We start from the raw sequence: 22,906 nt of genomic DNA on the forward strand, positions 1-22,906 counted from the left end.
TATCAATTTATTTGTCACTTTTTTTATTATTATAAATGATTTAAGGTTTCCCTTCATTTTAAAATTAATACATATTATGCAAAGCTCTTCCATTTTCCATATAAATTTTAACTTTCGAAAAAAATCAACTTAGATCTTTAGTAGAACAAATTATAACTAAATCGATAATTTTATAGATAATTTACTGATTTTTTAAGGAAAAAAGATTTTAGAATAATTTGAAATAATTTTTTCTCATTCGATTCTTTAGAATTGGAGTCGATGGGTACTATTGTATTTGGCTGTTCGGGTTCTGGTTCCATTTATGATAGAATCGAAATCAGAATTGAAAAAATATAACGATTTTGATTCTAAGTATCTTAAGAATCGAATCAGAACCGACCTATTGATCAATAGGTCAAAAATGTTAAAATTCGTTATTATTGTAGCGTTAAATTCGGCGGCCCAAGACCACCTTTTATTTTTACTGGCCCAAAACTCAATTTTAAGCCCAAGAAAAAATTTCGACACAGCCTTGGCCCAACGAACCACCGATTTTTTTTTATTTTAACAAAAGAAAAAAAAAACCTTTTAACGTCTTAACAGTCTTCCTTCTCAGTCATTTTAGAGGAAAATCAGATCGAAGAAAATTGCAGACGAATCAGATCTCACTCTCACGACGTCCCTCAATCTCCCATTTCGGATCGATCGAGAGCACCGAACAAGATATATCTCTCTCTGTAACTAAGAAAGATTTTCTGCTATTTTAATGGTGGCTTATCTTTTGCTCTGGAATTCATCCATGGAGAACAAAGTAGAAGAATCAAAGCGGATAACTGAGAACAAAGGTTTGGAAGAGAGGATTACAAAAGTAAAGACTATGAAGTCGAGAGGGAGAAAGAGCAGTAAAACCTCACAGAAGAAACTTCCCCAGAGAGGATTAGGTGTTGCTCAGCTGGAGTGATTAAGGTTGCAAGAAAGGTTGAAAAAGATGCCAGAGGTCGATCAAGTTCAAACAGCTCAGAATCTCTATCCTCGGTTCCAGTTCTTCCCATTTTTAGATCCGAAGAACGAAGTTTTAGATTCGTTTGCAAGGTTCGCTCCTGTGAACTACGGTCAGCCAAGCTCGCATTCGTAGTCTTTTGGATTTTAGCCGTACAATGGATTTGCAGGTGGGGTTACGGGTTGCTCCGGTGGAAATTCGTTGTTTCCAGGTCAGTTTCAGGTGGATCGATTACGGATCACGTCTCAAGAGCTCTCTTCAACCCAAAATATCCATTGTTTGTCCGATCGTTGCGATATCTGTCTTAAGGTGAGAATTAGGGTTTCAGAACAAACATTTTCTTTCTTCTTTTCAATCTTTCTGTTATTAATTTTTTTTTTTGTTTTCATGTATTGAAGAAGCATATCAATGGCTAGAATTCAGGTTTTAATGGAGGGAGAACCCAATATACGGAGAAGATGATGCCGATTGACTGTGATTTTCTCTCGGATTGAATCTTGGACGAAACAGCAACGTTGATGGATTTAAAGGTGTTAGGCGTGCTTGTCATTCTGGATTGACTGTTGATGAGGTAAATTTTCAATCTCTCTTTCTCTCTCTAAATTTCTGAGATTGTTAATGGAAATTAATGGTAGGAAGTGGAGGTAGTAGCGGTTCATAGAAAGGAAAAGTCTGTGGGTGGCAGTAGTGTTTTAATGGAGTACGAATTCTTCCCTCACAAAGGTGGCAGTAACAGCTCTTTTAACAATGAATCCTCCATTACAGAAGCAGGAGGAGTAGCATATGCTGCAATCATGGGTGAAGCTTCTTCATCATCTAATACTAATTTGATTGATTTGTCTCTCAAGCTTTCTTGTTAGAAACTTAAGAGAGGTAGAAATTAAAGAAACTTACCTATATGCTTTCAGTTTTTTTTGTTCTTGCTTGAGTTAATCCAACTGAACCAAATCCAAAACACACTTTTGGTCTGCTGCATGGGTACTCTGTTCCAATAATGTGGATATCTCTATAGTACTCTGTTATTGTTCTGCTGCATGGGTACTCTGTTCCAACAACTTGCATTTGAGTAACTAAGTTGGATCTTTCAACTTTGATTGGTCTAGTAAGGTCATTTCTTAATTGGCATCGGTTAAAAGTTTTGGTTTGTGTTGGAATGTATTGTTTTATTTCCATAGCTTAGTATTGGTTTAAGTCTCAAATTAGATTAAAAATTTAAGTACCCATTTGAGAATTGAAACCAATGGTTATCCTTAATTTTTAACGGTATTAGAAGTCCAACATCATTAGTTCATAGAAGTCTACTGATTTGATAAACTACCGATGAGATCATTGAGATAAAATTTTAAGGGTGTCTCGTCCCTGAATCTCCGTAAAATTTCTCTACTATTTACTTACAAAAATTTATTGACATTGTACTTGAGCTGTATTGTTTGTATGACGAGAGATTTATGGCTTATCGCGGACTGCTAATATTGTTGTATCATTGACATTGTAAGCTAAATGTTATCGTAGTCAAGTTCATGAGGACTGCTAATATTTTTGGCTTATTGCGTTTTGTTATTGTATTTTACTCCTATTTTTAGTACTTATGTTATTAAATCTGTAAATGTTGCTTTGGCAGATTCATTGGTTCTCTATTTTCAATTCTTTCATGATGGTTATCTTCCTCACTGGCTTGGTATCAATGATATTGATGCAAACACTTAGAAATGACTATGCAAAATATGCTCGAGAACATGATGATTTGGAGACATTGGTGACACTTCACTTTTGTTTCAATTTTTTTTTTTTTTAATTATTTGTTGTTCATCTTGTCGGAAACTCTTAATAAATGGGTGATTATTTTCAACACATTGTCAGGAAAGAGATGTAAGTGAAGAGTCTGGTTGGAAACTTGTACATGGGGATGTTTTTCGTCGTCCTCGCAATTTGGTTGGCAAGGTCTCCACAGAAGAGAGATGTCCTTTTTTATTTTCTTTTAGAAGTGTCATTGGCTATATAATTATTAATTTCTATGCTTTAATAGTTTGAATTCATGGGGAAAAAATTCCCAAAGTAGGAGAACATTCATTTTAGAGAAATTCACAATTGAAGCACATTTTGAGGTTTGTGCCATCACTGTCAGTGTGGTTGGGGACATATGCAGGGCATTGGAGGAGGTGTTGCCTTACTGTGGTTGGTTCCCACTCATTTCATTCTTTCCTCCAACACTTCGAGCACTGCCACCACCACCACCACCACACCAACTCCCCCAACACTCTCCTTTGACCTCCTCCAACAACACTTATCTTCCAAAGATTTTCCCTAAAGTTGATGAAGAAAATCATTTTTCTTAGGAAAGATGATTCTTTGTAATTTCTTGTGTTATTTGAACATTAGGTAATAATAGTTTGCTCTTTTGTTTGGCTAAGTGTGGCTGTTAATTAGCCGATAAGTGATAACAGAGAATAGCAACAGTAACTAGACTGAAATTTATATAAACTAGTAAATTAGCATCCCTCTTGTTGTTTCTTATGTGTAGAGATTATTAGTTGAGCTAGTGTATTTACTCAGCTTACCCACTAAAAAAAGAGGTTAATTAGCATTTTTATTTTCCTAATGGGTCATTTTTATTCTTGTTTCCAAACAGCCATGGATATTTACTTTGAGTTTGCTTGGGCTTACTCCACTTGCTGAAAGAGTTAGCTTTCTCACTGAGTAAGTCTTCATTTTTGTTTTAATTTTTTGCTAATCAAGCAAAGAATTGTATGTTTAAATATAAATTTTGATTTTTCTTTTAATGGATTTTTGTTTAATTTTCTATTACTTTTGTAGACAACTTGCGTATTATACTGGTCCAACAGGTATTTTCTACCAACACTCTCTCTCTCTCTTATTTTGGAAATTGAAATGGTGATTTATAATTCTTTGAATTTGCAGTTGGGGAGCTTCTTAATGCAACATGTGGTAATGCAACAGAGCTAATAATAGCATTATTTGCTCTATATGATAGAAAAGTTGATGTGGTGAAGTACTCTCTCTTGGGTTCCATCATATCAAACCTTCTTCTTGTTCTTGGGACATCTCTCTTTTGTGGAGGCCTAGCCAACCTCAAAAAAGAACAAAAATATGATAGAGTAAGACCCATCACTAATCAATTCATCACAATTAAACCCAATTCATAGTAGTTTGTAATTTCATCACATGTCTTTATTGATTTAACAGAAGCAAGCCGACGTAAATTCACAACTCCTATTGCTCGGCTTGTTGTGCCACTTGCTGCCATTGATGTTTAGATACACAACTATTACAGCCAGTGAGACTATCGGCTCCACTCTCCTGTTTTTGAGGGCAAGTAGCATCGTCTTGTTGATTGTGTACATAGCTTATCTCTTCTTCCAATTGAAGACACATCGAATATATTTCTCTCTTTGTAGGTGGTGGGGAATCTAAGAGGACACTTAGACTATTCCTTTGCATCAGCATGGCACCTAGATGGGCGGATCCTTGCCAACGGAAATCAGGACACTACATGCAGGTTGTGGGACATAAGGAATCTATCGCAATCCCTGGGTGTACTTAAAGGAAGAATGGGTGCAATAAGAGGCATTAAGTTCACTTTAGATGGCAGGTTTATAGCCATGGCCGAACCAGCAGACTTTGTTCACATCTATGATACACAATCTGGGTATAGCCAAAGACAGGAGATTGATCTTTTTGGGGAGATTGCAGGGATATCAACAGCCCAAACACTGAGGCTCTTTTTGTTGGAGTGGCAGGTCGTACCTATGGAAGCCTATTGGAATTTAACAAGCGTTGTCGTAACCTATATCTGGACTCCATATTCTGACTAAACGCTTCTTTTTTATATCAACCTTGTAATACTAATACAGGATGTAAATAGATGTACATGTACATGCTCGCTAAGGTTTCAACCTGCCATATGTAGGAATGTGTTTTGTGGTTGGTTGCAATTAGAGTTACTTTTTGGACTTCCAGATTGGGCGAGTCCTAGTAGGGGACCGAATATTTTTTTTAAAAAAAGAATAGCCTATAGCGACGGTCGGCGAGCGTAGCTAAAGGCTTAAAATAATTTTTTTAATAAAATACCCTATAGTGACGGCCAATAGTGGCTGTCGCTATAAGTTCATATTTGCGACGGGGTGTTCCTCTATAGCGACGATCTCTGACCGTCGCTATATCCCTAAATTCTATGATTTTTAACTGTCGAATATTTTTTCGACAAAGTCAAATTCGTTGGACCAATTCGACGGTTTTGGACCGTCGAATTTTTAAAATTTTCACGTAGTGTGACTTAGTGGGGATTAATTTTCTAATCAATTGTTGAATGACACGAATTATTTTAAGATTCAAGTCAAATCAGATTCAGGTTGCTCACAATGCTAAACCAACTCTGAAACTGAAGATCAGATTTGAACCGGAAGAAAGTATAGCAACTTCAAGTTGGAAAACATCGTGGGAGAACCATGGCGTCCAAACTTAGCATCGTTCTTATAGTTTTCGGAAGGACAATGCTAACTTCAACCCTCCATCAACATGTCCGTTGGGATGTTAGGGAGTTACGGACTCTCCAAGAAAAATGTATCCCTAGGAAAAAGTGTATTAATCCTTAGAAGATTGAATCCCATCTTCAGGAAATCAGCATTTTTCATCTGATCCTAACTGTCTTGTTGATGGACAACCTCAATCATGGGTTGAGGCTAGAAATGTCCTTATCAGAATGATCACATTTCATGCATAATTGGGATTCCAATGATGACAAGACTTTGGAAATCATTGCTAAAAGTATTACTAATAATTATTATAAAAATCATATAGAAAAAGAGATTTTTTTCTTGATTAATTGGATAATTGACTTGCATAAATTTTTTTTGATTTACATGGGTGTCAATGGATACCTATTTAGTTGAAATCGAACCAAAAGAAAATATCCCGATTTTAGATCTCTTTTTATTGGAACAGATTAAAATTGGGTCTCTTAGAATCAAATTAATTGAGAGCTGGAATCGATACAAATCAAACCTGATTAAGAAGTAAATTTTTGATAGTTTCGATTTTTGATCCATTAATTTGATAAACGAAACTGAAATCAATAGATACCAAAACCAATTCAATTTAATGATTCTGATTCATTTAGGAGTGGAACCATAACCAAAACATTGACACCAATGGAAACCAAAACCGATTAAATTTAATGCTTCTATTCCTTTAGGAGCTGAACCATTGACATCCCACATTTCACAAAAAGTTTCAAGTCACCATCGAAAGATATCATGTGTCTCAAGAAAGATTTAATTTTACAGAAAAAAAAAGGAATAAAGAATAAAAAAAAATCAGGGAAAAAGGAATCTTCGCCGTTGTTGAAATGCGTCAAATCTATATAATAAAATGTAATGGTCTTTTTCCCAATGTTTATCCCCCACATAAGTGGAGATTGGGATTTAATCACCTCATGAATCTTGAGGAATAATTTCAATTTTATTCCTTTTTTTCATTCTTTTACAAGAATAACTGCCCTTCAATTTTATTGTATTTTCTCTTCTATCATTTTTCAATAATACTCCTTTCAAAATTTTTTATTTTATTTTTGCTTTTAACCTTCTGTCACTTTTTCATTAATGTCCTTATAACTTTGTTGTCTTCCCCTTGGTTACCTAATTCATTGGCTAGGTACTGAATTGAGAATTGATTCGAACCAAACCAGTTCGCAATACAGTTTGCTCGCAGTTCATGAAATGTAGGGAACTCAACGAACTATTTTTTCTTATTCTTTTTTACCTGCCCTTCCCTCCGCATGTTGATAATGTTTGAGACATCCCACTAAAATTTTAAACTAACAGCATGTCCCTTTGACCTTGGTCTTCATGAATAGATTGATGAAAAATAACTAAATACCCTCATCTTCAATCTATTTTTCACCTACTCTTATCTTGAACCTTCAAATGCACTCACCTGTCTACCCCTACGAATTGGGTTCATTTTCGAGTAGTGAATCACAAACGCAAATTCGAACCAAGTGACCCACAAATCAAGTAACATAGGTCTTTCCTCTTTTACCTGCTTAACCCTAACTATTAGGAACCGACAAACTCTAGCTCCAATTAAGACGAAAGTGAAGTTAATGCACACTTTGTTTCAAGTCACAAACAACCTGCTGTCTAACTACAGACATGTATCATGGATAGAACCGGGACAAAACTAACTCTCACATTCACTTACTTGCCAAGTCATAAGAGAACACTTTGTTTGCATGGGATGGACATGGCAGAGGTTTTGCTGACGTTGGTCTTCACTTGTTTTGTGAAGGGTATGGGCCTTGTTGCTGGAATTTTTTAAAATAAATTATTATTTTTGTGATTTTGTTATTGATTTTTCTAAAGGTAGAAATTTGGGGATTTTTGTGTAAAAGGTTTAATTCCACATTGCTCACAAGTAAGAATGTACGATACCTAATAAGGAGCAAACAAAGTTAATTATCTTTGTATCATATCTTTATAGTTTTGATCCTGTGCTTTGTGGTGATGCTTTGTGCGCGCGTCGTGTGAAAGGGCGATTAGGTACTTAAGGTGCCCTTTGCACTTTGCATCATCATGAGGAACTGAGGAGCCTTAAAATTTTCAAGATTTGAAGGCATCGAACGGTTGTGATTGATCTGTCACGTCTGATGGATTGTGTGTGATCTATACCCCATGATCACACAAGTATCCGATCAAATACGATGGATCAAATTAGTGTCCGATCGAGAATGATCGGATGCATTAGATCAAGTTAGTACCTGATCAAGATTGATCAGGTATATTGATTTGTTATTGGTATCTAATCAGGGACCATCATAACTGTTTTATCACACATATTCAATTAATAGGTGTTGATCATAAGGCACGAGAAACATACCTTTGATAGGGTGCAATCTGGATCATTAGATATAAGATCAGATATGATCCAACGACCCTTGAATTAAGAGATATTGAATCATGAATCTTAGTCAATAGACACATAAATGGTTATAAAAAGTCAACCAAAAATCAAATTTTTTCACCAAATTTTTTTTGTGCTCTCCTACAAGCTTAAGAATTTGGGATCTTCAATTTCTAAATAATCCCTAAGTGTTTTAGGTTGAATCAGATTGTATAAAATTCAATTTAATAACTTGAGTGTAGTGTTTTCTGTATCCTGAAGGCAATTATTCTTAGACCTTAGGTGCATTGTGGTTCTCACTAGTATGAAAGAAAATTGTCTAAAAGAGATCGAATCTTGATTCGAGCCTTGAAGTCCTAACATCCTTTTCATCGAATTATTCCATTTTCGTACACATTTTTCAATAATTTTAGACAATTTTCTAATTCAATGATGACATCAACTTTTTAGTCTCAACAAGTAATGAATCAAGATTTCTCTTGTCTGGACGGTTTTGATGGACAACATTTTACTCGGTGGCAGCAAAAAAGTTATCTTCTTCTTCACCACACTCAGCATTGCCTACATCCTAAAAGATGACATTAAAACTATTCCCGAGACAACCCCTAAAGATAGTATTGAATTAAGAGAAAAACGAAATAAAATAAAGACCGATGACTTCCTTTGCAAGAACCACATTCTGAATGCACTCTTCAACTCAATATATGACATCTACCCCATCATAGGCTTAGCTAAGGAACTCTGGAAAATTTTGGTGAACAAACATAAAATAAATAGGCAAGTAATCCACATTTTCTAATTAGTAATTATTTCGATTTTAAGATGTCCAACGACAAATAGGTTCTATCCCAAGTACATGAACTACAATTGATTGTTGAGAATCTCAAAATTGCTAGGATCGATCTTCCAAAAGAATTTCAAGTGGGGACTGTTATTTCAAAGATTCCTTAATCTTGAAAAGGTTATAAGAAAAATATGAAACATGAGGAGAAGAAGTACACATTAGAATCTCTTCAATGTCATTTGTGTATAAAAGAAGATACCCATAATAGAGAACACAAAGATGACTAATCTAAGAGATCCAAAGTAAACTCAGTTGAGGGTGATTAGCCCAAGAAAATTTATTCAAGGTGAAAATCTAAGAAGACTGCTTCCTTCAAAAAGAAAAATGATAAGAACAAGAAGAAGAAAAATAAGTGTTTTTATTGTAATAAGCCTGATCATTATGCACGAGAATGCCAATATTGAAAGATATAATTCAAGAAAGAGATAAATGCGATAGTGACTGAGGATTTAATGGTTGTAACAATTCCTATGCTCATCCATAAGTCAATATTGTGTTAAACAACATTGGTTGGTGGATTGACATTGGAGCAATAGAAAACTTCTACAATGATAGGAGACTTTACACAAGTTATGTAACTTGTAGAGAAGGTACAAAAATGAAAATGGCCAACAATGCTCTTTCCAACATTATCAGGGTTGGATCCATAAAGCTTAAATTCACTTTTAGAAAGACTATCTATCTTGTCAACGTCTTTCATATTCTAGATATCACCAAAAATCTTATCCCAGGAAACCTACTTAATAAGTCTGATTTCAAATTAGTGTATAAATCAAATATGCTTACTTTATCCAAGAATTGTGTATTTATTGGTTATAGATATTCTTGTAAAGGCATTATTCACCTAAATAGATAATAAAAATCATTTTTTTTGTTTATATTATTGATTCTTTATGTTTATGATATGATAGATTATGACACATTAATTATGATTCAATTATAAGTATGAATAATCTAGGTCTTAATTCTAAATTTAATTTAGAAATTTTTTCTAAATGTCAAATCTGTGTTCAATCTAGGATATCTAATAAATCTTTTAAATCTATTGAAAGAACTTTTATCATTTTAAAATTCATTCGTAATAATGTTTGTGACATTAAAAATCAAACACGTGGAGGTAACAAATACATTGTTACCTTTATTACTGATTATTCAAGGTACACTTATATTTACTTGATGAAAATCAAAGATGAGGTTTTCAAGAAATTTTGAGTCTTTAAGGCAAATGTTGAAAATTTGCTTAATTATAAAATTAAGATTCTGCATTTTGATAGAGGTGATGAGTACTATCTAATTGAGTTTATTAATTTTTGTGAAACTCGTGGCATTATTCATCAAGTTACGATTTCTTACATACCGCAACAAAATGGATTTGCAAAAAAAAAAAAAAAACATAATCTTAGTTGAAATAGTAAATGCTATGATTATTAGTTCATGTTTATCTTATTCATTAATGGCTGAAGCTATTTTGTTTGTTTGTTACATTTAAAATAGAGTTCTTACAAAGAAACATAATGTTACAACTTATGAACTCTATTTCAAAAGGAATCATAATCTAAGTCATCTCAAAATTTATGGGTGTTTGCCAATATAAGAAAATCTATCTCTAGGAGACCAAAGTTAGGAGTTAGAATTTACAAGTGTGTTTATTGATTATTCCTATAATAACCTTATTATTTTCTTGACATGGACATTGGTGATATCATTGAATTTGTGGATGTAAATTTTTTTTAGGATTTGACTAAGTCAAGTCTTCATGAATTTACTTCTAAAAATTCTATTCCCAAACATGTTCTTCAACCTATTCAATATAATACTAGTGGTGACCTAGGTTCTAATCATAAATAAGATCCTGAACCTATGAGGAGTAAGAGACCTAAAGTTGAACGCACATTTGGACCCAACTATTTGGTTTATCTCATTGAAGAAGATAAAAATAAAGTCAAGAATGTTATCAGGTTCGTTTTATATGTAGAAGGAAATGAACCATCGACATTTTATGAGACTTGAACTCTAAAGATTCATTCTTTTGGAAATAGGCAACTAATGCTGAGATGAACTCTATTATCTCAAATCAAACTTGGGTACTCTCAAACTTACCCCCACGTGCAAAACTAATCAAGTGTAAGTGGATTTTATCGAAAAAATTGCATGCTAATGGACCGATAAATAAATTTAAAACTAGATTAGTTGATAAGAATTTTAAACAGAGATATGACAGATTATTTTGACACTTATGCTCCACTAGCTCAAATATCATATATTTGACTATTTATTTATCTTGTTTTTATTTATAAAATGGTTGTCCGTTAAATGGATGTAAAACCAACTTTTCTAAATGGTGATGTAGATACGTGAACTTCGAAATCTTTGAGAATATTTGAGCTCATCTACACGAGTTTAGGAGTCGCTACCATTCAATTAAAGTGTGAATGGGAACTATAAAAATATTTTTAAAATCTATTTGTCTTGGCTTGTAGTGACACGCGTATCCAAAGGATAAGGGGAAAAGGTCTATTTAGAAAACTAAGGAAATGAGATTGAGTTGAAGGACAAGGAAGGTGTTATGCACATTGTCTCTTCTATCCTAAGATAATCACCTATAGATTGATCAAAGGTTAACTAAAAATTCATTTTTTTAATTTTTGAAAATAAAGGGAATTGTAGAGAAAATTTAAGTAAAATCAATTATAATCTAATTTTAGAAAAATAAAAATTAAGTTAGTAAACAAACTAAAAATGAAAGTAGGTACTTGTTGGAAATTTTAGTGAATCTAGGACTTTGGTGGAAATCCACTTGGATTCCACCATTTTGAACCTCAAAGCATTTTTAAAAGCTTATGTGCTTAGTTAAGAATTTTTTTGTTAGTTTAGCCCTTAGAAACATCAATGAATTAGACACCACCATTAGAGGATTAGGGACCTTTATGCATGGTTGTGTTCCGTGTGGGACTATCTTTGTTGGTTAAAGGATTCTAGATATGGATCTAAAGGAATCCACACCCTAACTCAGAACCCTTTTAAATTGTGGTGTGTGCAAAATTGTGTATGAATGGGATGGACTTATCAAGAGAAGATTACTTTCTAAGAGGGTTTACTCTCTAGTTCTATTTCCATCAAAGAACAAAAAGTAAACTATTTACTCTAAAAATTAAATAACAACTGCTTTAAGAATTTAAATTGCATAAAAATAAATGAAATCAAATGCAATATATTCTAATGCTCTCAAGGAGCTTATTGAGAGCTTATAGAGGGAGACTATTTCTAGGAGGTTTTACTCTCTACCCCCACGTCTTAAGCTAAGTTAGTAAGTCTACAAATCTACATTTATTGAAATTAAAGAAAACAACAAAACAAAGTTACTTAGAAGTAAAGAAAATAATTATATGAAAGTAGGGAGATGGAAAAGAGAATATTACATAAAAGAAAACTAAAATTTAAATCTACTCCCCGCATTAGTCTCTTCTGCTTCTTCTTTTTGGTTAGAACTTTTTGGGTGTTTGAGAAAGGATTTGGATAGAATTTAGGTAGGCTAGAGGATTTTGAATAGAAAAAATGATAAAATTTTATACCACTTGAACTTTTTTTCTCTTTGCCTTGAATGGGTCTCCTATTTATAGGGTTTTGAGAGATTTTTTAGGATAAATTGATCATAAATCTTTAAAATCCCAATAACTTCATTAAAACCTTCATAAAAAATCACGTCCCAGATGAAGTTGGGTTTTGAGTGTACTAGCCTTAATGGGTATTACAATGATCTAGTCCTAGATGAAGATAGAGTTTCATTAATAAAGCATGCTTTCAACAGATGAATCACATTTTTTGATACCTCAAATTTTTATGGAGCCAACCAAAATCATGGTTGCGAAGGTAAGTGGATTCTTTGCTAAGAAGCTCATATAAGACTGGTTTGATTTTACATGCTTGGTTAGTTTAATTGGTTTTCTTTAAGTTTGGACAACCCCCCCTCTAATTTTTTGGGTGATTAGACACCCTTTTACACTTTGGTAAACATTTGAGAACACTTTTGTTCTAAAACTTGATGATTTTTCCCCTTTGAAATTTTCTTCTTTTCTAGATTTAAGAAGAAAATCTACTAAATACCTTTGTTTCAACTTATATTCAAAAATTCTTATTGTTTTTTCTTCCTAAGATCAATCATCTTCAAGTACTTTAACCTCTATAGAAAATTAGTTTTTATCTATTTATCTTCACTTTCAATCCGTCATGTTGAGCATTACCTTATCCCGTAGTCACATGATTTAGCGCATTGCAAAGCAACTTTGGGCTCGCACGCTCAAATCTAGCTTACCCAGAGAGAGAGAGAGAGAGAGTGAGTTGGTTGAGCGTTAAATCAACTTATTTGCTAATAAAGTAGAAAGTCCATCCAAATTGAACATTCCACCATCTTTACCAAATTTTCTTGGGTAAAACCCCAAATCTTAATCTTATATTTTTATGAAAATTAAATTAAAATAAGAAAAAAAAAAATACATAATATTTAAATTACCTAGTAAATGTAAATCAGCCTAACAAAATTGAACCAGATTCAACCGTGGTCTAACCGATTTGACAAATTTTTGTTACAATTGTGGATAAATTCACTCGATGGGCCTGCAAGGACTAAACCAGTGCTGGGAAATTAACTCATGGGCTTGTGTGAGAGGTACGCAAATCAAATGGCTAAGAATTTCTAATCAGATTGACTTTTGATTTGTGGTTTAGGAAGGACCGTGGGCCTATTTGAATGATTCAATACATGAGAAATTCACTCATGGACCGATTTATTCACTCGTCCACAAGGGACCATGGGTCAAAAGCACAAACATGAGCTGGCCAAATACAGCGTTCCAGAAGATTCTTTGAAACTTTCAAGTATATTCTCTCAGTTTGGGGTTATTTTTCACCCACGTGTCTAATCGTGAGAAGGCACTTTATGTAAAGAAAATTTTCGCTGAAAATTATATAAGAAAACTGATTTTCTAAAGTCTTTCTCTTTGCCAATGCTCGGCTGACGTGGCATGAATTTGGAATCATTAGATCTGTTTTGTATCCCAAGAAAAAAAGATGTATAATTCTGTGTCCATACCATGTCAGCGGAGCATTGACATTGAATACTTTCTACTTAGAAAATCATTATTCACTGTATAATGGACCCAGTTACTCATTTGCTTCTTTCGTTCATATAATAAATAGACACGTGTATACAGATTAGATATACGATGATGTAATATCAACCTCTCAAGATACCTGTATTTTAAAATAATCCATAACTTTGGTCTTCTCAGACAGACTAATTGAAAATGACCACTAAATGCCTTCCTTCAGGTTCTAAGGTTGGAGATAAGAATCTTAGCTTGATTTTGATACATTTCTCAAGGTTTTGGTAAATATTTGGGGTATCAATAAATCCATTGTTTTTAACCCCTCACCTCTATCCATTTCTACTTTAAAATTGAAATTTTTTGTTTTAGTGGTTTAAAGGTGGTTGAAGTAAATAGAATCTTATGGTCAAAAGGATAAGATAAAATTTTTACCCAAGAAGGTAAAGAGGACTGGTTTTGAGGGAAGTAAAATCAAATGGGTTTTGAAGTTTTCACTACAGGCTTGAAGAAGAGGGCATGTAGATCATTTTTTTCATTAGTCTATTTGAAAAGACGGAAGTCAAGGAGTAATGTCGTCACTTTGAAAATATGGGCTATCTCAAAATGTGTAAAAATAAGACGATCCAGTACTCGTCGAAATGTGTAAATGTCACTGTGTATGTGAAGCTAATGCGACAAAACTTAAAAGGTCACAAGAAAGTCAGTATATCGTGTAGGTTGTAGAGTCTTCGATTGTATTTAGTGGTTAATGTGAAGCCACGTCCATGTTGCCTTAAATGATTGGTTGGTGGAAGAAGGCGACGTGGATGGACTTATAACCAACGCACTCATAGCCTTTAATGCCTATAAATATACAGCTCCTTCACTCTTTTAACTCATAACTTGAAAACCATCGAACACCTCATCCTACTATATTATTCTACTACAAGCAACTCTTCTTCAATGGCTTCAACAGCATCTGTGCAATCCATTTTCTCAAGCTCCATGACAGGTGTCATGCATAGAAGTAGTAGGCCAAACCTAACTCTCCCATCCACGTTCGTGCCACGTCAGAAAAGAACAGTCCGTTGCATGGCTGAGGGACAGCAGCAGGAGCAGCCAACAATAACACCCATAACAAATCCTACACCGCCACCACAGACTCGTCCCCCTCCTCCACCTAAACCAAAGGTTTGTAGTTATTGAATCATTTTTAAAAAGCACTTCTCAAGGTTTCTTAAAAGCACTTTTAAGTAACTTATTATGTTTCTGTACAACTGCATGCAGGTTAGCACGAATTTTTCGGATGTGTTGGCATTTAGTGGACCCGCACCAGAGAGGATCAACGGTAGACTTGCGATGATAGGATTTGTTGCTGCTATGGCAGTTGAGGTAGCGAAAGGTGAAGATGTGGCAGCACAGTTGGCTAATGGAGGGATACCGTGGTTCTTAGGGACGACTGTCGTCCTGTCCCTCGCCTCCTTGATACCTTTGTTTCAAGGTGTTAGTGTTGAGTCAAAATCAGGAGGATTATTTACTTCTGATGCAGAAATGTGGAACGGTAGATTTGCGATGTTGGGTTTGGTTGCTTTGGTCTTTACTGAGTTTGTGAAGGGTGGGGCCCTTGTGTAAGGGCCCACATCATCTCTGATGCGTTTAATCATGATTAAAGGTTTTGTATGATTGTACGGAGTTGGAAATTGTAGATCTCCTCTAAATAGGTATTTGTTGATGCAAACTTTACTCGCTTAACTTGTAAGAGAGAAAAAGAATAGAAATGAAAATTTCACTTTAAACCAATTATTTCGGTTCATGATTAAATCTCATATAATAATAGATCTGTTATTGGCACCTGAACTTTTACCTATTACACCCCCAATTTTTTAAATTATTTGTCACACCCCAATTAAACATTTTGGCATCCCAAACTTTTACTTCTTTATCAACTATTTATTTATTCAATTTATTTTTATATGTTTTATTTATATGAAATATTACCATTTAAATTTTGCAATTAATCAAATCCTTTAGAGAGTCATATTATTTATATGAATATATTCCATAAATACATTTTATATGTATTTATTTTTTTTTGTTTTATAAAAAAAAGTAAATATTTTATTATTATTATTATTGTTGTTGTTGTTGTTATTAATTTATTATGCAAAAACAATTTTATGAAACTTCCCTCACAAACCTTGCTTTTACTAATATCACTCATATATTTTTAAATGAAAAAATTACCCCCCTGAACCAATAATTTTCTGATTTGCATCCGCACCAGCTTTTTATTATATCATTACTAAAATTAAATGGGGTATGCAAGGGAAGGACCAACCATTCTTGACTTTTCATTATCACCTCTCATTTTTTCAAATATGATTAAAATCCAAATTCTACCATATTTTTCCCCTTTACTCCCTATAACTGGCCTATCCTTATTGGCTGCCTAACAATTTAATTAATTGAGTTGTTATAATAAGAATATGGTGTTTCAATATAAGCTCTCAACATATAAGATATTGTTCTGTTGTGGATTCTAAATCAAGCAAGTGTTTATTTGTTTTTAATTACCTGGTAATACGGAGGCTATAATAGCACTTGAAAAGATTATGAGCCCACAATTAAGCCGCCGCACATTTTTATCTCAATTCTTTACAAATATTACAAATTGGATGCCAATTATTGTCGATCACTGCTAATAATGAAAGTACCTCAATATCAATAGGATTCTAATTTGGAAATTTCAGTTGTAATTGAAACCTACTAATTTAAAGAAAGCTTCTAAAACTTTAAGAAAGCTCCTAAATCCTCTTTTCTCATCTATAAACGTGATTGATTTTATCCAAATGAGAGAAGATTTGGATTCAAAATAGTCACAACGTTACTAAAGTGTAGAATTAAAAGTCAAAATAAACATCCAAAGAATTAACTATGTACAAATTACCATGCAAGCTACAATCCTTATTTTCTAGGTTACTTGATAAAAAAAATAATAGAGATTATGATTCGAAAGAACTATGATTACATGAAGGTGCAATCTGAGGGAAGTCGTAAATCTAACAGTTTATTTGTTGATAAGTATAATTTTATTTCAAAGAAAGGGGAAGAATGTACAAAGGTAGTCTAGGTGACCAACCTTATAAAAGAAGAGAAGAAAAAGAAAATCTGGGACTCTCACTTAAACATAATCAACAATAACAACAACAAAAAACCCTTAAAACACAAGGACAAATTTGCTCACAAAAATAAATAATCACCCCCAATATGCTAATTATGATCTCCTAATAAGAAGAATCATTTTCTTGAAAAACTCTCTCATTTCTCTCCAACCAAATCTCTCAAAACACTACTAAAGTTAGGATACTCCACAAGATCTTCTTTCTCCCAATGAACATAATTAGATTCCAACTTTGAAGAAAAGACAAAGACAGAATTTGAGCCCAATTAACTTAAGCCAAAGGGTAAAAATAAGAAGTCTCATATGGACGAAGATAGCAGGCAATGCAACAAGATGTGGAACAAGAACTCCCCACTTGATTTACATAAAGAACAAAAGTTTGAGATTACAAAACATCTTTTAATGAGGTGATCTAAAGTAAGAATTTTGATATGAAACACCAACTAAATGAAGAACACTTTAAATGACACTTTTGTGGCCCAAATATGTGAGGAGGAGAATTCAACTAAAGGGAGAAGGATCCACAAAGTTGAGAAAAATATTTCACAAAAAATAGTTACCTTTGGTACAAATCCACTCCCGCCTATCTAATTCTGATAGCTCCCTTGGATTGATCTCAAGCTGGTTAGTTAAGTTTGTTAGCTCTTAGATCTCTCAATCGTTGAAAACACTTCTAAAACCCAAATCCCATGAGGAGCATTCCCAATGAGATTTAAGAAGACTGCAATTGACAAATTCTTTTTCTTTGATAATGTGTAAAGTTGTTGGAATTGGAGGCAAAGAGGTATAACACCACACCACCAGTCCTCCCAAATTTTCATTTTGGCGCACCTCGCCACTATAAATCTAATTAATTTCCTAAATTTTGAGCACACTCTCATGACCTCCTCACTCTCCCATCCATTTAATTTCTACCCGTATTTTGTCTTAATCACCCTTCTCCAAAGGCTTGATCATTCATCCCCAAACCTCCACAACTACTTTCCTAGTAAATTCGAATTTAATATCCTAAAACCCATAATGCCCAAAACCCCCTCTTTCTTTGGAGCACAAATGAACTTTCACTTAGCTAAGTGAAATTTCTTATTCCCATCCTTGTCATTCCACTGGAATTCTCTAATCAACTTTTCTAACCGCTCTTCAATACACATAGGCATGGAGAACATAGATAAGTGGTATATCAAAATGCTTGTCAATATCCTTTTAATCAAAGTTAGTTTCCTTCCCTTAGATAGATATTTTACTTTCTAAGAACATAATCGTTTTTTCCATCCTTTCAACCACCAGTTCCCAAATAGCCTTGCTCCTATATGTTATTCCTAAGGAAAGACCAACATAATTCATTAATAAGTGATTCTTCTGGTAACTAAACATGGTGGCCCACCTAAAAGTTTTGGAACCTCTCCTACGCCAAACAATTTGGACTTTCTTAGATTGATTGGTTGCCCATAAATCGCCTTGAAGCAACATAACATATCCCTTAACAATTTTACCTAATCTATTGAGGCATCTAAGAAGACGCCCAAGGTATCCTTTTGTAAATTGTAGGTGCGACCCTTGTAGACCATCCACCCCACTACGAAAGCCAAACAAGGCCCCTATGTTGGATTCTCTTATCAAGCTACCCAATGCCTCTACTAAAATAATACACAACAAAGGTGATAGGGGATCACCTTCCCTCAAGCCTCAGAAACTCTTAAAGAATTCAGCTGGACTCTAATTTACTAGGATTGAGAAAGATGTCGAAGACACACACTTTGGACATAGGCTATCTTCAAACGAAACCCAAGGGTTGCTGAGATGGACGGAACACACCTCAATGAAGCGAAGGTCTTGAGTTCGAGGTGAGATGGCCAAACTTGGATTGATTGTGGATTACACTCTTGAGGATTGGGAAAGCAAAATAGTCAAAACATTAAGAAGGGAAGAAAAGAAAGTGGAGAGTCAAGAAGAACACTAAACTATTGTCAAACTTGGATAAATCATAGATTTCATTCTCATTATTTGAAACAGCAAGATGATCAAATGGATCTTACCTCCACGTGGCACCCTAGAGCATGTTAAGTTTCCAAGTGGATGTTGAATAAAAAATTCTAAGAACTCTAAAAAATATATATAAAAATATTTTTCACCATATATGTGTGTGTGTATTTGAAGGACATCTAAAATTGACAACAATTTTTACACAACCACTTGGATGCTATATGTTCATTGTGTAAAGATATTTCTGAAAAAAACAAGAACAAATATAAATTTAAAAACCTACTTTAGATTGGCAAGTATGGTCAATTCACTAAGGAATGGGGGACTAATATTCTAAGATTTAGAAATCCAAAGGAAAAATGGTTTGATTTTTGGAGAAAAATTAAAAACTAATTAAATTAACTAAAAATTCTGAATTGGACAACATCTAAGGAGACTAAATCCACCTTGGATATTTAATTTAATTTAATTCATTTTTGGATAACTCAAATCAAGAAATCGGTAAAGGTTCTTGATTCAAAAAGTTTAACAATAAAAACTCATTTTTTTAAATAAATCTAAGAATTGATTATGATTTCATTTCTTTCAAAAATTTTATCATCCAATGATCTTACAATATAGCGAGCATCCGATATAATGAATTTTTTCAATAGTAACTGATCACATCCAAGATGAGGGAAAAAGGAAAAAAGAAATAACAAAATTTTAGCAATAAGGATTGTTGAAGAGAAATCTATTAAGAACTTTGAAAATATACTAGAACTTTAAAATTAAAATTAAAATTAAAATTAATTAAACATCTTGACTTCATCAATCTCCTTAGATTGAGAGATTAGTCAATACTTATTCTAGAAAATTTACAAGTAAATAGATAGAAAATAACTTATCTTTTATTGATATCTGAAATAAAAATGCAACAAATACTTGTCTTTCAATTTGTAGAAAATAATAACTAAAATCTAATATAAAAAGAGAAGAAAAAGAGATTAAGAGAGGAGCGAGAGACAAAAGAGTACGCCAAGAGAGAATCCAAAAACTGAGAGAGTTAATATATTTTTATAGATAAAAACTAGGGTTGATAAGGCAACATGTTTTCGCTATTTTTTTATTTGAATTAAATTTTCTATGTGAAATAGAATTATCTTCCCATCTCAATTAGTGTTCTAACCTCACTGACTTTGATCCGTTTTAATAACCAAGTAAAAACGTTATGTTCAAAATAGTAAAATGTGATAGACTTGGAGTCTCTGCCTTGTTATATGTTTTTGACCCCACTCAAAGTTCGGATTAACTTTATTACATGAAATACAAATTCCACTGAATTAATTTTCTAATACTAATATCTCATCCTATTTCGATAAGTGAGTCAAAAGTTATGGTTAAAACGGTATGAACTAGCAGATTTAAAACTTGATCCTATCAATCTGGAATCATTGAATCTCTTGGATCATGCTTTGACTTTGATAATTTACTTTTGACTTTGGTAGTTATTTCACTTTTTGATTATTTAATTCCCATATATTTTACCTACAAGAAATAGACATATAATTAAACCCTAGAAATTCATGAAAATACATATAATTTAATTAGTAAAATATAATTTATATTGACTTAACTATTATGCATGATTTTATGAAGAAATCGTAGTTATTAGGTTAGAAAACCTTGATTTTTTTATTTTAACTTTTTCACTAATTTGACTTTTGTTTCTTTTAAATCTTTTCACTGCATTCTGCATTCCATATTTCAAATTTATTTTCTCAAATTTTTTTCATGACACATTTTTTTAAAGCAGGTAGTCCTTTTTGAGGTATCCAGTATAATCTTAAGGTTGTTATCCAATATGTAGATCCCCCATTCTATTTTTCATTTTATCAAGTTCAACATTAGTTAGATTAGTCAACATGTATATATTTCGATGCAACAACAAGATGTTATTTGTAACAAGCAGTGTTAATAATGAATTTGCCTCCTTTCGTCAAGCTGCTGCACCAATGTGGTACTTGTTAAATATCCTCCATTAATGCTCAAGTTAAAACCAAAACAACAGAAAGTAATGTTTATAAGATTGAACTACCACCTCATGGCTCCTTCCCTTCTTTATAGGTCAATTCATTTCCGTAATTCCCACCTTGGACATGCAACCCGTTTCGTTATTGAAGGAGATTTGTCCTTATCCTCTCCTGAACCTTCGGGTTAGATAAAGGAAAGCCTTTACGAGATTGGAAGTTATATATTTTGAAAAGAATGTGACTAATACGTTCAATTACTCCAAGATTCTTGGGATACTTTTATAGTCTGATTGGAGGAATACACTTCCTAACTATCTCATATACATTTAGATTCAACTAAACATAATTTTTTTGTTAAATAAATTGGATTAAAAGATGACCTATCATGAGATATTATTTTTATTTTAAAAAAAATATTTAAATCGTTAAAAGTTAATTATTTTTATCAAAACATACAAAAATAAAATTTACTCAAATGAGATTACTAAACTTGGGTGAGATTTAAAAAATGTGAACAACCCAACCTTATACAAGTCAACATGAAAAACCATTCACATAAACCATCTCATTCGTTCACAAATGATACGAAGATGACTCGGACGAATCATCTTATTCTCCAACAATTCTAGTATGATTGCATTGCTTTTCAAACAACCCATGCCCTTAGTTTTCTCAAAGAGACTAATCGAAAATGACCTAAATGCCTCCATCTCCAACCTCTGTCTAGAAAAAACACCTATTGTAAAAGTCTTTGATTTTTTTTTTCTCAAAAGTTCAACTTTTCCCCAGACAACCTACATTTTCCTTGAGGTTCTAAGCTTGGAGATAATAGTCTTAGCTTGATTTTGATATACTTCTCAAGGTTTTGGTAAATATTTTGGACACCAATAAATCCATTGTTTACAACCTATCGTTGTCCTTTTTCTACTTTTAAAATTCCTTTTATGTTCTAATGGTTTAAAGGTTGTTGAAGTACATAGAATCTTATGGTCGAAGCATAGGATAAAATTTTTACCAAAAAAGGTTTAGATGCCTGGTTTTGAGGGAAGTAAAATCTAGAGGTTTGAAAGTTTTGATTACAAGTTTGAAGAAAAGAGCATTTGGATCATTTTTCCTTAGTTTATTTGCAAAGACGAAGGTCAATGAGTAACGTCATCACTTTGAAAACATGGGGTATCTCAAATGTGTCAAAATAAGATTATCTAGTACTCGTCAAAATGTGAGAATGTCACTGTGGAAGTGAAGCTAATACGACAAAACTTAAATAGTTATGAGAAAGGAGTTCGGATCCTATGCACCCAGGGTGGAGGAACACCTCAATACATGACACGTCAACCACATTTCAAGGAAATTTTGAAAAGGAGATATTTCCAGCTTTAGTTCCTTGAAATATGGCTAACGTGGCATGTATTGAAGTGTGGGAAGAAGGTTTTATTCCTCCATCCTAGGTGCACACAATCTGGATTACACAAGAAAGTATATCATGTAGGCTGTAGAGTCTTCAATTGTATTTAGTAGTTAGAGTCCAGACCCTATGCATCCAAGGTGGAGGAATGAAATCCTCCTCCCATGGAAACGAATCCTTTGTAGTACCTTGCAGCACAAATCCTATGGATGAGAGAGAACTATCTTAGATATAATTAAAAAAAAATTAACATCTAAGTTTTTGTGATCATGATTTAGATCTAATTTTAAAAAAAATTCAAAAAACAATTTTTTCTTCTAGATTCATATCTTAGAAAATGAATGACTATTGAACACTCAATATTTTAAATGTAGAATCTAAGAGTGACTTATGTGGCATTCTTTCAATCGTTGGATCTGTGCAACATGGTGCTACAGGAATTGTGTGCTATAGAGGATCAGCTTCCTCCTCCCACACCTCAATACATGCTAAATTAA

The 22,906-nt window shown here is 33.2% G+C and overlaps 2 protein-coding genes and 1 pseudogene across 3 annotated transcripts in view; all 3 read left to right on the forward strand.

Annotated features, from left to right (window-relative positions):
* Window positions 1-22,906, forward strand: part of LOC147404445 (early light-induced protein 1, chloroplastic pseudogene) — a 62,524-nt pseudogene that overhangs the window by 38,527 nt on the left and 1,091 nt on the right. The window lies entirely within an intron of this gene.
* LOC147404448 (uncharacterized) lies at window positions 904-4,999 on the forward strand. Its single transcript, XM_086440389.1, has 10 exons — window positions 904-1,074; window positions 1,152-1,291; window positions 1,493-1,553; window positions 2,604-2,738; window positions 2,843-2,923; window positions 3,612-3,679; window positions 3,797-3,825; window positions 3,902-4,098; window positions 4,187-4,312; window positions 4,399-4,999. Exons 4-10 carry the CDS (start codon window positions 2,634-2,636, stop codon window positions 4,813-4,815), a joined length of 1,023 nt encoding a protein of 340 aa, XP_086296515.1. The 5' UTR covers window positions 904-1,074; window positions 1,152-1,291; window positions 1,493-1,553; window positions 2,604-2,633; the 3' UTR covers window positions 4,816-4,999.
* On the forward strand, window positions 14,710-15,628 carry LOC147404449 (early light-induced protein 1, chloroplastic-like). The gene is made up of 2 exons (XM_086440391.1): window positions 14,710-15,019; window positions 15,116-15,628. Exons 1-2 carry the CDS (start codon window positions 14,792-14,794, stop codon window positions 15,458-15,460), a joined length of 573 nt encoding a protein of 190 aa, XP_086296517.1. The 5' UTR covers window positions 14,710-14,791; the 3' UTR covers window positions 15,461-15,628.

The sequence above is a fragment of the Akebia trifoliata genome, chromosome 4 (assembly GCF_017979445.1).
Source record: "Akebia trifoliata isolate Shusen 1 chromosome 4, ASM1797944v1, whole genome shotgun sequence".
NCBI classification, from domain to species: domain Eukaryota; kingdom Viridiplantae; phylum Streptophyta; class Magnoliopsida; order Ranunculales; family Lardizabalaceae; genus Akebia; species Akebia trifoliata.